Here is an 18,623-nt window from a genome sequence, read left to right on the forward strand (position 1 = left end):
GCATGCTGTAGATGCTGCCGTTATCTGAGTTGATGTAAACATAAGACGAGACAGAAACGTCCTGCACTTTAGAGTCCAGAATGGAGTAAGAGATTTTAGCGTTTTCTCCAAAATCCAGGTCAGAGGCTGATACTGAGTACAGTATAGAACCTGGTACTCCGTTCTCTTTTAAATACACATTATAGGAGGACTGAGTAAACATAGGAGGATTATCGTTCACATCAGTGATGGTGACAGATATAATGTTCTTACTAGACAGAGGAGGAGAGCCTGAATCAGTCGCTGTTATTTCAATGTTATAGTTGGAGTAGGTCTCTCTGTCTAAAGCACCGCTGGTGACCAGTGCGTAATTATTAGAAAACGAAGGTTTCAGGTTAAAAGGAGAGCTGTTGGCGAGTTGTAACGTTACTTTACCATTATCAGCAGCGTCCAGATCTCGTGCACTGATCAATGCCACTACGGTGCCACTTGGTGCGTCCTCACGTATTGGTTTTGGCTGAGAAGTGAAAACTATTTCAGGAGCATTGTCATTGAAATCAGTAATATCAACGTGCACACGACAGTGACCTTCCATTTGAGGACTACCTTTATCTTTTGCAGTCACATCAATGTCGTATGATTTGGCAGTTTCATAGTCTAACTCACCTTTCAGAGTGATTTGACCTGTTAAGGCGTTAATATCGAAGATTGATAACACAGAATCGGGAGTCCGAGAACCAAATGAGAATTCAATTTCGCCATTTAGACCTTCATCTGCGTCTCTTGCCTTGGGCTTGATAACAACAGCTCCTTTAAGACTTTTTTCACCCAAGGATACTTTGTAAACGTTCTTTTCAAAAACTGGAAAATTATCATTTATGTCAAGAACGTTTATGGTTATTTGTGTGGTTCCAGATCTTACAGGATTTCCTCCATCTAATGCTGTTAATAATATTTTGTGAACAGATTTTTTCTCTCGATCAAGAGGCTTTTCTAAAACCAGCTCTGGAACTGCCATACCGCCTTCGATTTCTTTCATCTTGAGGGAACAACAGTCATTTTTACTGATTGTGTATGATTTGAGTGAATTACTTCCAACGTCGGTGTCCGTTGCACTCTCCAAAGGAAAGCGCGTTCCCACTGCTGCTGATTCAGCTATATTTAAAGATAATTCATTTGAAAGAAAACTAGGAGAATTGTCATTAATATCTCGTATTTCTACCTCAATTCGGTGCAACTGTAACGGGTCCTCAATAACCACTTGCAAAGGTAGAACACAGCTGGTGCTTTGTCCGCATAAAGCCTCTCTGTCTATTCTGTCATTCACCACCAGCTCGCCCTTCCCCGCATCCACACTGAAATACTGCTTACCAGCCTCAGAGGCGACGTGCAGCTTACGATCAAAAATATCTGATAATCCCAAACCCAGATCTTTGGCTAAATTTCCTACCACTGATCCCTGTTTTAGTTCCTCTGTGATGCTGTAACGAGTCTGTGCTTCTATTGTACTCCACAAGAGAAAGAAATGATGACACCAAAGCGCCTGCCATCTCCAGTCTCGGGATCCTTTTCTCTTTGTCATCCCTGATTCGGTTAAAGGCGTCATTCCCATTCCACGGGAACAGAGATCACGAATCCAAAATCCATATTCCAAGAGGGTTACATATCCCGCTAGAACGATGCATCTTCATTGTCAAAGAATAAATTAAGAAAAAACCTCATACTCCAAGTATATGAACCATTTACCTACTCTCCTCCGACTCTGAGCATTGTGGTTGCTGAGGCTGCATGGGGGAGGGAGTAGATCTCTTTGTACAGTTCTCAATGCTATTGGTGCGCAGCATCCATCGCTGACATCCAATGAGAGAGAAACGGAGCAGCACCGTTAAAGACACAATAACCATTTTGGTGTAATGGCAGAATTATTATAGGTAGATTCTATGTCATATTTACATGAGTTATATGAGTATAAAAAAGCAGCAACAAAAAACGTATTTAATAAATATCTGCATATCATGATATATAATCACAGTTAAAATTCGATTTCATGACAACCACATTTATGTTCCTGTTGTTGTTGTTCCTCCCCCCCCCCACTAGTGCTTATTGCTTTCATCAGCCTTTAGGGTGGTCTGTACCTAAATTCAGGGAAATAGATAAACTAAATCAGTAAACCCTGTTAGTTGATGTTCATATGTTTTCATCCATTCAGTCATTTACTCATTCATTCGCTACCCACTGAGTGAATACCACCAAAATCAGTTGTAACAATCAGCTGCCCTTAGCAAGCCTCATGGGTCAGCGGCGCTGTCCAGCCCTGTGGTGCTGAAACGCTCAGCACCAAAACATCCACAACACTTCTCACGTCAAAAAATCAAAGCCCCTGGAGCACAAAATGTTGTTTATGGTAATAGTCAAGTCAGAATTTTAAATATGCATGTGAATCTAACATTTTCATTTCAAGTACATCAACAAGGATGTTATTCAAAATGAATATTACAAGATTTGTTTAATTGCTTTGTTATAATTTCTGGCTGAAGCTGGTCACGGCTTTCAAATAAAGTAAAAGTGTCATTGTTGTTTTTCAGTGAATATACAAACATTCTTTTTGCAAATCTGTATACAGTTTTTCACCTTTTGTATTACTCTTTGTTCCCCTGCTTTTAGCTCCACAAGTATTGAATACGCAAAATCAAAACAAGCTATCATCTGCTCACCTGCTGGCTCTCAAAGGTCCAGGTGCTGTCCGGTAAAGACGCATCCAGAACACTGATCACCTCCTTAAAGTCTGTGGTGCTGCTGGGCTTAATCAAAGTGAAATCACTGTACTCTGACATCGGAGACATACACGACCTGAACGACTGACTCTGAGACAACATGTCTCCTCCCAGGACCTCCACGTACTTTATAGGTCCATCAGTGTTGAGCTGAATCTGCAGGTTCCTGTTCGGGTTCTTGTAATCATCACAGTCGCTGCGTCTCATGCAGCAACTACCGCTGTTCCTGCTGCTCCTCATGCATTTCACCGCCAAGATGACAAAAGTCACCACAGACAGCACGGACACCGAGGCCAGAGACAGAATCAAATAAAGGGTGATTCTCCCAGTTTTCTTGCTCGGCTCCACAGATTTGTGTCTCAGGTCTAAGATGGGCTCATGGAGACCGTCCTCCAGCAGGATGGACACCGTGACGGTGGCGGACTGGACCGGCTCCCCGTCGTCCTTGATCTCTATCAGCAGCCTCTGAGAGGAGTCGTCCTGCTCGGACACAGCGCGTTTAGTCCTCACCTCCCCTGTGTACTGATTGACAGTGAACAGAGACGCGTCTGTGGCCTCCGACAATTTGTACGAGATCCACGCGTTGTGGCCCGAGTCAGCGTCCACAGCCGTCACCTTGGTAACCAGGTGACCCGATTTGGCCGAGCGAGGCATCCTCTGATGAGAGAGGGAGCCCAGGGCAGCGGAGGAGGGGTAAATAACAGAGGGGGCATTGTCGTTCTGGTCCAGGATGAAAACATGGACAGTGGCGTTGCTGCTGAGAGACGGAGAGCCCTGATCCTTTGCTTGAACCTGAATCTGAAACACCTTCAGCTTCTCATAGTCAAACGAGTGCATGCTGTAGATGCTGCCGTTATCTGAGTTGATGTAAACATAAGACGAGACAGAAACGTCCTGCACTTTAGAGTCCAGAATGGAGTAAGAGATTTTCGCGTTTTCTCCAAAATCCAGGTCAGAGGCTGATACGGAGTACAGTATAGAACCTGGTACTCCGTTCTCTTTTAAATAAACAGCATATGTGGGCTGAGTGAATACAGGTGGATTATCATTCACATCAGTAATGGAGACATTAATAGTCTTTTTAGTTGACAGAGGAGGGGAGCCTGAATCATTCGCTGTTATCTCAACATCATACTCTGAGAAACGTTCTCTGTCTAACGCACCGACAGTAACTAGTGCGTAATTATTAGAAAAAGAAGGTTTTAGATTAAAAGGAGAACCCCTGGGGAGATGTAATGTCACTTTTCCATTGTCGCCAGAGTCCAGGTCTCGGGCAGTGAGCAAAGCTACCACTGTTCCACTTGGTGCGTCTTCAGGCACCTGGCTCGGTTTTGAAGTTAGAACAATTTCTGGAGCATTATCATTTATGTCTAATACTTCTACTTGCACCCGGCAGTGGCCTTCCATTTCAGGAATGCCTTTATCTTTAGCAGTTATATCTATTTCATGTACTGCGCTGTTTTCATAATCTAATTGTCCTATTAGAAAAAATTCTCCTGTTGCCAAGTTTATCTGAAAATAAGACATCAGGGTCTCCGGTGTGTGGTCAGCAAAAGAATATTCAATTTCTCCATTAACACCTTCGTCTGGGTCTGTTGCTTCTACCTTTGTGAGCATGGAGCCACTTTGACTGTTTTCGGGCACAGTTATTTTATATAATGGTTTTTTGAAAGTAGGGGCATTGTCGTTGTTGTCTAAGACAGTCACTATGATTTGTGATGTTCCAGTTTTGACAGGATTGCCTCCATCTAACGCTGTCAACAGCAACTGATGGACGCTTTGTTTTTCTCTGTCAAGCGGTTTTTCTAATACAAGCTCTGGCACTTTTCTTCCATTAGCTAGTTCTTTAATTTTTAAACTAAAACACTCGTCTTTGCTGAGACTGTAAGATTTAAGTGAATTACTGCCCACGTCGAGGTCCTGTGCGCTCTCCAAAGGGTAGCGAGTACCCACTGCTGTCATCTCTGCAATTTTCAAATTCTTTTCTTTGCTCAGAAAACTGGGAGAATTGTCATTGACGTCTTTTATTTCCACCTCTATACGATATAGATGTAGTGGATTCTCTATTACTACTTGCAGAGGCAACACACAGCTGGTGCTTTGTCCGCATAAAGCCTCTCTGTCTATTCTGTCATTCACCACCAGCTCGCCCTTCCCCGCATCCACACTGAAATACTGCTCACCAGCCTCAGAGGCGACACGCAGCTTACGGTCAAAAATGTCCGAGAGCCCCAAACCAAGATCTTTGGCTAAATTTCCTACCACTGATCCCCGTTTGAGTTCCTCCGGGATGCTGTAACGAGTCTGTCCGTCTATTGTACTCCACAAGAGAAAGAAATGATGCCACCAAAGCGCCTGCCATCTCCAGTCTCGGTATCTGATTCTCTTTGTCATCCCCGGTCTTTCAGAACATGTTATATTTCCCATCGATATATTGTTCACATAACCAGCCCGACATTAATTCCAGAGCGAGAAGGAAAACTCCATCATAAATTCGTCCAGGAAAGCATGATATTTACAAAACCTTAAATTCCTGAAACCTTCTGATAACCGCATATCCTCTCCACTTCTGAGTACTGTGAGGGTTACCGTGCTGAGACTGAATGGGGGATGGACTAGATCGCTTTGTACAGTTCTGTTTGCTATTGGTTCACAGCATCTTTCTTTACTATCCAATCACAGAGCACCAACATTGCTGCTGATGCTTCTGCACCACCTCTGTTGCAATAGAAACATGACATACTGAGTGAAGAGTCAGTTTGTGTGATAGAAAATAAAAAAATAATAAAAAAAGATGAAGACGTGAAAAAGGACTTATATGAAGAGGCAAAAATCCATTGGACATGCTATTTTCATTGGTCACAGCTGCTATAAATACTGACCAGAAGACTGTTAAACTTATATATAATATGTGTATGAGTAAAAAACGATGATGAGATACTTTAAAAATAGTAATCTGACTGATATTTGTATGATTTTCTCGTCTCAGAGAAACTATTCCATATTTTGAATTACAAGAGTGCAAATGTTCTCGGAAAATGAGCATATATCAAAAATATTTTTCAGAATTTCACCTTGAGAAAAAAAATTAAACCTAGAGATTTTTTTAACAACACAAACAAAAAGCTTATTTAAAAGGGCTATATTTTGTTAATTTGTAAAAGACACAGATAAAACTATCACGTGGCATGATGAGCAAAACTGTTGTTTGGATAAAGAACATTCGTGTTTGACGTACTTCATCAGGAGATTAAATGTCAGTGGTGATAAGCATGAACGGGCAGAATATGTATTATTATTTCACAGTGAGGCAACTTAAATGTTAAAAAACAAACCAAACAAATAAACATTAATATGTCAATGATGACCGATTTTTTTTTTTTTACCACAGCTCTGTTGTTCTGTGCTCACCTGCTGGCTCTCAAAGGTCCAGGTGCTGTCCGGTAAAGACGCATCCAGAACACTGATCACCTCCTTAAAGTCTGTGGTGCTGCTGGGCTTAATCAAAGTGAAATCACTGTACTCTGACATCGGAGACATACACGACCTGAACGACTGACTCTGAGACAACATGTCTCCTCCCAGGACCTCCACGTACTTTATAGGTCCATCAGTGTTGAGCTGAATCTGCAGGTTCCTGTTCGGGTTCTTGTAATCATCACAGTCGCTGCGTCTCATGCAGCAACTACCGCTGCTCCTGCTGCTCCTCATGCATTTCACCGCCAAGATGACAAAAGTCACCAGAGACAGCACGGACACCGAGGCCAGAGACAGAATCAAATAAAGGGTGATTCTCCCAGTTTTCTTGCTCGGCTCCACAAATTTGTGTCTCAGGTCTAAGATGGGCTCATGGAGACCGTCCTCCAGCAGGATGGACACCGTGACGGTGGCGGACTGGACCGGCTCCCCGTCGTCCTTGATCTCTATCAGCAGCCTCTGAGAGGAGTCGTCCTGCTCGGACACAGCGCGTTTAGTCCTCACCTCCCCTGTGTACTGATTGACAGTGAACAGAGACGCGTCTGTGGCCTCCGACACTTTGTACGAGATCCACGCGTTGTGGCCCGAGTCAGCGTCCACAGCCGTCACCTTGGTAACCAGGTGACCGGCTTTGGCCGAGCGAGGCATCCTCTGATGAGAGAGGGAGCCCAGGGCAGCGGAGGAGGGGTAAATAACAGTGGGGGCATTGTCGTTCTGGTCCAGGATGAAAACATGGACTGTGGCGTTGCTGCTGAGAGACGGAGAGCCCTGATCCTTTGCCTGAACCTGAATCTGAAACACCTTCAGCTTCTCATAGTCAAACGAGTGCATGCTGTAGATGCTGCCGTTATCTGAGTTGATGTAAACATAAGACGAGACAGAAACGTCCTGCACTTTAGAGTCCAGAATGGAGTAAGAGATTTTAGCGTTTTCTCCAAAATCCAGGTCAGAGGCTGATACTGAGTACAGTATAGAACCTGGTACTCCGTTCTCTTTTAAATACACATTATATGAGGGCTGAGTAAACATAGGAGGGTTATCATTTACATCAGTGATGCTGACAGGAATAATCTTGCTACCAGACAAAGGAGGAGAGCCTGAATCAGTGGCTGTTATTTCAATATTATATTCTGAGAAACTCTCTCGGTCTAAAACAATTCTCGTAACCAGTGCGTAATTGTTGGAAAATGATGGTTTTAAACTGAAGGGAGAACCATTTGGGAGTTTTAATGTCACTTTGCCGTTATTACCAGAGTCGAGGTCTCGTGCACTGATTAAGGCTACAACTGTTCCTCGGGGTGCGTCCTCACGTACTGGGCTTGGCTCTGAAGTAAGCACTATTTCAGGAGCATTATCATTCATGTCTATCACCATGACTTGCACACGACAGTGACCCTCCATCTCAGGGACTCCTTTGTCTTTTGCAGTGATGCGTATTTCATGCATTGCACTAGTTTCATAATCTAAAGGCCCTACCAAGGAAATTTCACCTGTATTTGGATCCAGCTCAAAAACGGATAACAACGACTGGGGTGTGTGATCAGCAAATACATATTCAATCTCTCCATTAACACCCTCGTCTGCGTCTGTTGCTTCAACTTTTACGAGTACAGAACCTAAATTACTATTTTCCTGCACAGTTACATTATACAGTGTTTTTTTGAAAACAGGAACATTGTCGTTGTTGTCCAGTACAGTAACTATGATTTTTGTGGTTCCAGTTTTGACGGGATTTCCTCCGTCTGATGCGGTCAGTAACAGCTGATGGATACTTTGTTTTTCTCGGTCAAGTGATTTTTCTAGTACTAATTCCGGAACTTGCCGATCACCAGATAAGTCTTTCATTTTTAAACTAAAACACTCGTTTTTACTCAGTGTGTAAGACTTGACTGAATTGCTACCGACGTCCTGATCCTGTGCAGTTTCTAAGGGAAAGCGGATCCCTGTGGCAGTAGATTCTGCTATTTTTAAATATCGCTCATCTGTTAAGAAAATTGGAGAATTGTCATTTATGTCCCTGATTTCGACTTCGATTCGGTGTAGCTGTAACGGGTTCTCTGTTACAATTTGCAGAGGTAACACACAGCTGGCGCTTTGTCCGCATAAAGCCTCTCTGTCTATTCTGTCATTCACCACCAGCTCGCCCTTCCCCGCATCCACACCGAAATACTGCTCACCAGCCTCAGAGGCGACACGCAGCTTACGATCAAAAACATCCGATAGTCCCAAACCCAAATCTTTGGCTAAATTTCCGACCACTGATCCCTGTTTGAGTTCCTCCGGGATGCTGTAACGAGTCTGTGCGTCTATTGTACTCCACAAGAGAAAGAAATAATGCCACCAAAGCGCCTGCCATCTCCAGTCTTGGTATCTGAGTCTCTTTGTCATCCCCGGTCCGTTAGAAGAGAATATTTCCCATCGAGATTTTCATCAACATAACCCAGCATATAAAGCCATCACCAGAGTGGACATCGCTGCATAAATCCAAACGTCATTTGTAATAAAATGCATGTTCCTGACGCCATCAAATAAGCGCATCTCCTCTGCACCTCTGAGCTCTGCGAGGGTTACTGTGGTGAGAATGAAAGGGGGATGGAGTAGATCTCTTTGTACAGTTCTGCAAGCTATTGGATCACAGCAACCATCTGAGCAATCCAATCACAGGACACTACCTCACACAAAGCCACTGCAGCCTCTCAGGCTTGCAGGAAATAAGGACAAATTTCACTTCCTATATTTATCTGTGTGCTCGTTGTCTCTGCAGAAAGTCAAATATGAATTCAGTATATGAAAATTATACGAATTTTATTTTTAAATACATAAATATATTGCACACTTTCTTTTCATTTGATTGTTGCAACTAATCCTGAAAGCAATATCCATAAATTCAAACACTACAACATTAATCTAGGAAAATGTATTTTTAAAATTCACCTTCTTTCTTTTATTTTGTATAATGTCAAAGCAACATTTCGCTGAAATTGAAAATATGTAGTGCAAGCTTTTTAAAAATAATGATTTGGGATCATAATAACTCGTTGAACTATGCTTTCAGAGAAAATCCTCAGCATGAAAGGTATTGGGTTCATTCATTATGTAGACAAACTTTCACAGCATTATTGAAATTTTTAAACCACCCAAAATAGATCTATTATCACACATTTTGTAAAATTATAATAAATTCAGTTAAGATAGAAACAGCACTGTTTCTATCTTCACTGACTTTAGTAACTAATTTCAAAACGACAAATATTTGCATATTTAGAGTGGAAAAAAACATAGAAATAAATGATTCTGAAATGTTTGTAGTTATATTTCACCTCCACAATGCCTTTTTTCAGGGTATGAAAAAGTCTCAGCTAATAATGAATGAAAGCGTTTCTGCACCATGATACTAGAGGTCAATTAAGTATTTCAACCTCACAACAATGGGATACAACCACATACCAATACACAAAAGATTACTGTTGTGCTCACCTGCTGGCTCTCAAAGGTCCAGGTGCTGTCCGGTAAAGACGCATCCAGAACACTGATCACCTCCTTAAAGTCTGTGGTGCTGCTGGGCTTAATCAAAGTGAAATCACTGTACTCTGACATCGGAGACATACACGACCTGAACGACTGACTCTGAGACAACATGTCTCCTCCCAGGACCTCCACGTACTTTATAGGTCCATCAGTGTTGAGCTGAATCTGCAGGTTCCTGTTCGGGTTCTTGTAATCATCACAGTCGCTGCGTCTCATGCAGCAACTACCGCTGCTCCTGCTGCTCCTCATGCATTTCACCGCCAAGATGACAAAAGTCACCAGAGACAGCACGGACACCGAGGCCAGAGACAGAATCAAATAAAGGGTGATTCTCCCAGTTTTCTTGCTCGGCTCCACAAATTTGTGTCTCAGGTCTAAGATGGGCTCATGGAGACCGTCCTCCAGCAGGATGGACACCGTGACGGTGGCGGACTGGACCGGCTCCCCGTCGTCCTTGATCTCTATCAGCAGCCTCTGAGAGGAGTCGTCCTGCTCGGACACAGCGCGTTTAGTCCTCACCTCCCCTGTGTACTGATTGACAGTGAACAGAGACGCGTCTGTAGCCTCCGACACTTTGTACGAGATCCACGCGTTGTGGCCCGAGTCAGCGTCCACAGCCGTCACCTTGGTAACCAGGTGACCCGTTTTGGCTGAGCGGGGCATCCTCTGATGAGAGAGGGAGCCCAGGGCAGCGGAGGAGGGGTAAATAACAGTGGGGGCATTGTCGTTCTGGTCCAGGATGAAAACATGGACTGTGGCGTTGCTGCTGAGAGACGGAGAGCCCTGATCCTTTGCCTGAACCTGAATCTGAAACACCTTCAGCTTCTCATAGTCAAACGAGTGCATGCTGTAGATGCTGCCGTTATCTGAGTTGATGTAAACATAAGAAGAGACAGAAACGTCCTGCACTTTAGAGTCCAGAATGGAGTAAGAGATTTTCGCGTTTTCTCCAAAATCCAGGTCAGAGGCTGATACTGAGTACAGTATAGAACCTGGTACTCCGTTCTCTTTTAAATACACGTTATAGGAGGGCTGAGTAAACATAGGAGGATTATCGTTCACATCAGTGATGCTGACAGGTATAGTTTTCTTACTAGAGAGTGGAGGAGAGCCTGAATCTGTCGCTGTTATCTCAACATTATACTCTGACAAATGTTCTCTGTCTAACGCACCGGCAGTAACCAGTGCATAATTATCAGAAAAAGAGGGTTTTAGGTTAAAAAGAGAACCCTTGGGGAGCTGTAATGTTACTTTGCCATTTTCACCGGAGTCCAGGTCTCGAGCACTGATTAAAGCTACCACAGTACCAGTTGGCGCGTCTTCAGGCACGGGGTTTGGTTGAGAGGTCAGAAATATATTTGGAGCATTATCGTTAACATCTAACACTTCAATATGAACTGTACAATGGCCCTCCATCCTCGGAGTTCCTTTGTCTCTTGCGCAAATGTCTATTTCATAATTAGCGTTTGTTTCGAAATCTAATTTCCCGTTCAGACGTATTTCTCCTGTTAATGGATCAATATCAAACAAAGATAGGACGATGTCTGGTGTGTGCGTTCCAAATGAATATTCTACTTCTCCATTTAGACCTTCATCTGTATCTTTTGCTGACAGTTTAATGATGGATGCACCTTGTACACTGTTTTCGCTTATAGAGACTTTGTAAACATTTTTCTCAAATACTGGAAAATTATCATTATTATCTAACACATTTATGATTATCTGGGAAACTCCAGATTTCACTGGATTCCCACCGTCTATAGCTGTTAGTTGGAGTTGATGTGTAGGTTTTTTTTCTCTGTCGAGGGATTTAGAAAGAACTAACTCTGGGACCTTTCTTCCACCGGACACATCTTTAATTTTTAAACTGAAAAACTCGTCTTTACTCAAAGTATATGATCTCACTGAATTCACTCCCACATCAAGATCTTGCGCGCTCTCTAAAGGAAAACGTGCTCCTGCCGCTGTGGACTCTGCTATTTGTAATATTTCTGGCGAAGGGAATCTTGGAGAGTTATCATTGATATCTTGTATTTCCACCTCTACTCGGTACAACTGTAAGGGTTTATCAATCACTACTTGCAGAGTCAAAACGCAGCTGGTGCTTTGTGCACATAAAGCCTCTCTGTCTATTCTGTCATTCACCACCAGCTCGCCCTTCTCCGCATCCACACTGAAATACTGCTTACCAGCTTCAGGCGCGACACGCAGCTTACGGTCAAAAATCTCTGATAATGCAAAACCCAAATCTTTGGCTAAATTTCCTATCACCGATCCCTGTTTTAGTTCCTCCGGGATGCTGTAACGAGTCTGTCCGTCTATTGTAATCCACAAGAGGAAGAAATGATGCCACCAAAGCGCCTGCCATCTCCAGTCTCGGTATCCTATTGTCTTTGTCATCCCGAGTTCAGAACGTAGCTACAGTTATTTCCCAGTGAAGTAACCGAAAGGATGATGTTTACCACCCATTGCCATAGCGCCTTAATCCAAGGAAGAATCCAAAAATCAGCCCATGAGCAAAACACATAGATATTTTTGCTTAAAATCCATTAACAGCATCACTCCCTCTCATCCAGCTCCTTGCAGTGTAAGTGCTCATGGTGCTGTGGCTGCATGGGGGAGGGACTAGATCTCTTTGTACAGCTCTACATTTCATTGGTGCACAATATCCATCCCTGCTATCCAGTAGGCAGGGAGGAGAGAAATGTTTTTAAAGGCACATAGACGCTTGAAGTTGTCTGACATGAGGATTTAAACAGTGTGTGAAAGAGAGGATAGGATAACTGAAATCACTCGTGAAATTGATACACATGGCATAAGCCCTGTTTACAAAAATACAAATACCGCCTGAATTCCAGTTATTTGAACGTTTTTTTATTTTACTAATTCCAGTTATTTGAACTTTATAGCAAACATTCTCTTCTGTGCGATTTCAATCCAAAAAATATGTACAGTTGCTCAGAGCAGATTCAAGGTTCGCTGTCCAACTCTGTGGTGCTGAAACAAAGCGTCATTCATACAACTGCAAAAGAGGCATTCTAATGTTACAAAATACAGTAAAATGCAAATAAAGTAACCTGGCTTCATCGCAGAAAACTAATATTAGGAGGGGTGATCACTTATTAACAAATTTGCAAGCACAGAACACGTAAGCAATGGAAGCACGGCGTAATATTCTTGATACCACCGAAAAATCAGGTTTTCACGAAACAGTTACTATAAAACGAAATTATTATAAGATGAGAATATGCATAACTGCAATTAGAAACTATATAGATTAAATGCTACTAGAATGCCAAACAATATGTTGGGCGAACACAGCAAAAGCTAAACACGCAGAAAATTAATATATATTTGTGTGTTTTAATACCGTTGCAATAACCATGCTATCAGAGGCATGTTATGTATTTCAAGCTCACAAAAACTGTACACTACAACATAACTACACAAAAGACTACTGTTGTTTTATGCTCACCTGCTGGCTCTCAAAAGTCCAGGTGCTGTCCGGTAAAGACGCATCCAGGACACTGATCACCTCCTTAAAGTCTGTGGTGCTGCTGGGCTTAATCAAAGTGAAATCACTGTACTCTGACATCGGAGACATACACGACCTGAACGACTGACTCTGAGACAACATGTCTCCTCCCAGGACCTCCACGTACTTTATAGGTCCATCAGTGTTGAGCTGAATCTGCAGGTTCCTGTTCGGGTTCTTGTAATCATCACAGTCGCTGCGTCTCATGCAGCAACTACCGCTGCTCCTGCTGCTCCTCATGCATTTCACCGCCAAGATGACAAAAGTCACCAGAGACAGCACGGACACCGAGGCCAGAGACAGAATCAAATAAAGGGTGATTCTCCCAGTTTTCTTGCTCGGCTCCACAGATTTGTGTCTCAGGTCTAAGATGGGCTCATGGAGACCGTCCTCCAGCAGGATGGACACCGTGACGGTGGCGGACTGGACCGGCTCCCCGTCGTCCTTGATCTCTATCAGCAGCCTCTGAGAGGAGTCGTCCTGCTCGGACACAGCGCGTTTAGTCCTCACCTCCCCCGTGTACTGATTGACAGTGAACAGAGACGCGTCTGTGGCCTCCGACACTTTGTACGAGATCCACGCGTTGTGGCCCGAGTCAGCGTCCACAGCCGTCACCTTGGTAACCAGGTGACCAGTTTTGGCTGAGCGGGGCATCCTCTGATGAGAGAGGGAGCCCAGGGCAGCGGAGGAGGGGTAAATAACAGAGGGGGCATTGTCGTTCTGGTCCACGATGAAAACATAGACTGTGGCGTTGCTGCTGAGAGACGGAGAGCCCTGATCCTTTGCCTGAACCTGAATCTGAAACACCTTCAGCTTCTCATAGTCAAACGAGTGCATGCTGTAGATGCTGCCGTTATCTGAGTTGATGTAAGCATAAGACGAGACAGAAACGTCCTGCACTTTAGATTCCAGAATGGAATAAGAGATTTTAGCATTTTCTCCAAAGTCCAGGTCAGATGCTGATACTGAGTACAGTATAGAACCTGGTACTCCGTTCTCTTTCAAATACACATTATATGAGGGCTGAGTAAAAATAGGAGGGTTGTCATTAACATCAGTGATGCTGACAGGAATAGTTTTCTTACTAGAGAGTGGAGGAGAGCCTGAATCTGTCGCTGTTATCTCAATATTATATTCAGAGGAACTTTCTCGGTCTAAAGCGCCACTGGTAACTAGTGCATAATTGTTTGAAAACGACGGTTTTAGAGTGAAAGGAGAACCTTTAGGTAGGCGCAGTGTCACTTTGCTATTATTAGCAGAGTCAGCATCACGTGCACTGATCAAAGCCACCACTGTGCCACTTGGTGCGTCTTCGCGCACCGCCTGCGGTTCAGAGGTCAGAACAATTTCTGGAGTGTTGTCATTAACATCTACAACGTCTATCTGCAGACGACAGTGACTGTCCATTTCAGGCACCCCTTTGTCTTTTGCAGTTATTTCGATTTTGTAGGACGTAGCTCTCTCATAATCTAACTCTCCTTTCAAATGTATTTCTCCTGTTAATTTGTCAATTTCAAATACAGATAACACGGACTCTGGTGTCCGAGAACTGAAAGAGTATTCAAGTTCTCCGTTTGGTCCCTCGTCAGCATCAGTTGCTGCAATTTGTATTACAAAAGCATCCTTTGAAGTATTCTCTGCTAAAGAAACTTTATATGGATTTTTATCGAAAACTGGAAAATTGTCATTTACGTCAAGCACTGTAATTGTGATTTTTGATGTACCAGACATGACTGGGTTTCCCCCGTCTAATGCAGTCAGTAGTAACTGATGAACTGCCTTCTTCTCTCTGTCTAAAGGTTTCTCTAACACTAACTCAGGCACTGCCTTGCCATCTTCAACCTCCTTCATTTTCAGCGTGAAACAGTCATTTCTCGTCAAGGTGTAGGATTTTAGAGAATTACCTCCAACGTCTAAATCCTCCGCGCTCTCCAAAAGAAAACGAGTTCCCACTGCCGCCGATTCGGCAATTTTCAGTGCCAATTCTTTTGTATGAAACCTGGGAGAATTATCATTTATGTCTTTTATTTCTATTTCAATTCGATGTAAACTTAGAGGGTGCTCCAGAACTATTTGCAAAGGCAACACACAGCTGGCGCTTTGTCCGCATAAAGCCTCTCTGTCTATTCTGTCATTCACCACCAGCTCGCCCTTCCCCGCATCCACATTGAAATACTCCTCACCAGCCTCTGAGGCAACACGCAGTTTACGGTCAAAAATGTCTGATAGTCCCAAACCCAAATCTTTGGCTAGATTTCCTACCACAGATCCCTGTTTTAGTTCCTCCGGGATGCTGTAACGAGTCTGTCCGTCTGTTGTAATCCAAAAGAGAAAGAAATGATGCCACCAAAGCGCCTGCCATCTCCAGTCTCTGTACCCCATTCTCTTTGTCATTCCTTTATCCGTTACAATGCGTTATCCATCAAGAAAATCAAAGCAAATATCCACTTCGGCGGAGCATTAGCTATAGCCAGAAAAATACATGAAGCAATTTTGTTCATGTCTGGAGCATAAATTAACGGTTTTGGTTCCAGCTCGGTGATATGAGCGCATCACACCGTCCTCCAGCTCGTTGCATTGTTAACGTTTATGGTGCTGAGGCTGCAGGGGGATGGGGTAGATCTCTTTGTACAGTCCTGCATGCTATTGGAGCACAGCATATCACTAACACCCAATAGGAAAAGGACTGAGCAGGGCTTTTAAAGGCACAGCAGAATATATGAGAATCTGCTTCGATGTACTGCTGTGTGCGTTTGTGAGACACGTATGAGACCCAGGTCACTGCCCTGGTTTAAACGTTGCATTGCTGAAACATTATGCCTTTCATACCCTTAAACAAAACGTGCACTCACAAAAAAGAATTTCCGCCCAATGAATGAGACGAAGTAAAAATCTCCATTCAGTCAAACAAGGCATGCATGAAACGTTAAATGTTGTCCTAAAACTGTGAATTAGTGCTTTTCGTTCGATTAAAATCAATAAAACCTTTATCAGCTTCATAATATCTAAGCACAAAGCTAATTTTTGTTTGGATTATTTTCTCAAAATCGTTTTGGCAGTCACGACTTAATGAGAATGTATTGCTTAATATCTAATATGCCTGAGTGCATATGTGACAGCTTGAGTACACAGTATACACAAAATAAAACCACAACACTCAATGCATATTTGTATGCACGTTATGCTCCTAAAAACAAAGATGAGCAGCCCAGTGATCTATTGTTACTATGAAATCACGACAATCAAGAATGACAGTGTGTTATTTTAGAACTGAAATTTGAACATGACCTTTATCTGCTCACCTGCTGGCTCTCAAAGGTCCAGGTGCTGTCCGGTAAAGACGCATCCAGGACACTGATCACCTCCTTAAAGTCTGTGGTGCTGCTGGGCTTAATCAAAGTGAAATCACTGTACTCTGACATCGGAGACATACACGACCTGAACGACTGACTCTGAGACAACATGTCACCTCCCAGGACCTCCACGTACTTTATAGGTCCATCAGTGTTGAGCTGAATCTGCAGGTTCCTGTTCGGGTTCTTGTAATCATCACAGTCGCTGCGTCTCATGCAGCAACTACCGCTGCTCCTGCTGCTCCTCATGCATTTCACCGCCAAGATGACAAAAGTCACCAGAGACAGCACGGACACCGAGGCCAGAGACAGAATCAAATAAAGGGTGATTCTCCCAGTTTTCTTGCTCGGCTCCACAGATTTGTGTCTCAGGTCTAAGATGGGCTCATGGAGACCGTCCTCCAGCAGGATGGACACCGTGACGGTGGCGGACTGGACCGGCTCCCCGTCGTCCTTGATCTCTATCAGCAGCCTCTGAGAGGAGTCGTCCTGCTCGGACACAGCGCGTTTAGTCCTCACCTCCCCTGTGTACTGATTGACAGTGAACAGAGACGCGTCTGTGGCCTCCGACACTTTGTACGAGATCCACGCGTTGTGGCCCGAGTCAGCGTCCACAGCCGTCACCTTGGTAACCAGGTGACCCGATTTGGCCGAGCGGGGCATCCTCTGATGAGAGAGGGAGCCCAGGGCAGCGGAGGAGGGGTAAATAACAGAGGGGGCATTGTCGTTCTGGTCCAGGATGAAAACATGGACTGTGGCGTTGCTGCTGAGCGAGGGGGAGCCCTGATCCTTTGCCTGAACCTGAATCTGAAACACCTTCAGCTTCTCATAGTCAAACGAGTGCATGCTGTAGATGCTGCCGTTATCTGAGTTGATGTAAACATAAGACGAGACAGAAACGTCCTGCACTTTAGAGTCCAGAATGGAGTAAGAGATTTTAGCGTTTTCTCCAAAATCCAGGTCAGAGGCTGATACTGAGTACAGTATAGAACCTGGTACTCCGTTCTCTTTTAAATACACGTTATATGAGGGCTGAGTAAACATCGGAGGATTATCATTTACATCAGTGATGCTGACAGGTATAGTTTTCTTACTAGAGAGTGGAGGAGAGCCTGAATCAGTCGCCGTTATCTCAACATTATACTCTGAGAAACTCTCTCTGTCTAAAGGACCGCTGGTAACTAGTGCGTAATTGTTGGAAAAAGAAGGCTTTAAACTAAAGGGAGAACCTTTAGGAAGCTTTAGCGTAACTCTACCATTTTCACCGGAATCAAGGTCACGGACGCTGAGTAATGCTACCACTGTTCCACTGCGAGAGTCTTCAGGCACTGAAGTTGATTTTGAAGTGAGAACAATCTCTGGGGCATTATCATTTACGTCTAAAACATCCACCTGCACACTGCAATGACCTTCCATTTTAGGCAGCCCTTTATCTTTTGCACTAATGTCTATTCGATATGAGGTTTGAGTTTCGTGGTCTAATTGCTGTTTCAAATATATATCTCCAGTTACTGGGTCTATGTGAAATAATGCCAGTACTGATGGAGGTGTGTGTACGCCAAGTGAGTACTCAATTTCTCCGTTTGGACCCTCATCTATGTCTGTTGCTTTTGTTGCAATTACAAAGGAGCCGTTTGAGCTGTTTTCTTGAACAGCAATTTTATAGAGCGTATTTTCAAATAATGGGACATTGTCATTAATATCAAGGACATTTACTGTTATTTTTGCAGTCCCTGTCTTTACAGGAGTGCCTCCGTCCATGGCAGTAAGGAATAAACTATGAATTGTTTTCTTCTCTCGATCCAATGATTTATTTAACACTAATTCAGGTATTTTTCTTCCATTTTCAATTTCTTTGATTTTTAAACTAAAGCAGTCATCTTTGCTTAGTGTGTATGTCTTTAATCCGTTATTTCCAACATCAGAATCCTCTGCCATCTCTAGAGGAAAACGTACACCCACAACGGTGGATTC

General features: G+C 43.5%; 3 protein-coding genes, 1 long non-coding RNA gene and 2 pseudogenes across 5 annotated transcripts in view; 1 reads left to right on the plus strand and 5 right to left on the minus strand.

Annotated features, from left to right (window-relative positions):
- LOC127535757 (uncharacterized) lies at window positions 1–17,837 on the plus strand. Of its 2 annotated transcripts, none has more exons than XR_007944599.1 (3): window positions 1–118; window positions 10,722–10,840; window positions 17,729–17,837. It is a non-coding gene; the product is annotated as an uncharacterized LOC127535757 (long non-coding RNA). The 2 variants fall into 2 exon arrangements; XR_007944598.1 differs by lacking the exon at window positions 1–118 and adding an exon at window positions 7,061–7,178.
- On the minus strand, window positions 2,685–5,644 carry LOC110970716 (protocadherin gamma-C5-like). The gene has a single exon (XM_051954426.1). It carries the CDS (start codon window positions 5,181–5,183, stop codon window positions 2,685–2,687), a length of 2,499 nt encoding a protein of 832 aa, XP_051810386.1. The 5' UTR covers window positions 5,184–5,644.
- LOC110970715 (protocadherin gamma-C5-like) overlaps window positions 9,020–18,623 on the minus strand; it is a 13,790-nt gene continuing 4,186 nt past the window's right edge. The window contains exons 2-3 of the mRNA XM_051954425.1: window positions 16,599–16,734; window positions 9,020–9,710 (exon numbers count right to left, since the gene is read on the minus strand). Coding sequence (XP_051810385.1) covers window positions 9,654–9,710; window positions 16,599–16,734 — 193 coding nt within the window. The 3' untranslated portion in view covers window positions 9,020–9,653. The remainder of the gene's footprint in view (window positions 9,711–16,598; window positions 16,735–18,623) is intronic.
- On the minus strand, window positions 12,614–16,130 carry LOC110947478 (protocadherin gamma-C5-like). The gene has a single exon (XM_022188873.2). It carries the CDS (start codon window positions 15,688–15,690, stop codon window positions 13,216–13,218), a length of 2,475 nt encoding a protein of 824 aa, XP_022044565.2. The 5' UTR covers window positions 15,691–16,130; the 3' UTR covers window positions 12,614–13,215.
- LOC110972267 (protocadherin gamma-C5-like) overlaps window positions 12,614–18,623 on the minus strand; it is a 16,435-nt pseudogene continuing 10,425 nt past the window's right edge.
- LOC110972268 (protocadherin gamma-C5-like) overlaps window positions 12,614–18,623 on the minus strand; it is a 13,446-nt pseudogene continuing 7,436 nt past the window's right edge.

The sequence above is a fragment of the Acanthochromis polyacanthus genome, chromosome 10 (assembly GCF_021347895.1).
Source record: "Acanthochromis polyacanthus isolate Apoly-LR-REF ecotype Palm Island chromosome 10, KAUST_Apoly_ChrSc, whole genome shotgun sequence".
Taxonomy (NCBI): Eukaryota; Metazoa; Chordata; class Actinopteri; family Pomacentridae; genus Acanthochromis; species Acanthochromis polyacanthus.

Excerpts from the sequence above, each read along its gene's own strand:
- LOC110970716 (XM_051954426.1), bottom strand. The coding sequence starts at position 5,183 with ATGGGAAATATAACATGTTCTGAAAGACCGGGGATGACAAAGAGAATC.
- LOC110947478 (XM_022188873.2), bottom strand. The coding sequence starts at position 15,690 with ATGACAAAGAGAATGGGGTACAGAGACTGGAGATGGCAGGCGCTTTGG.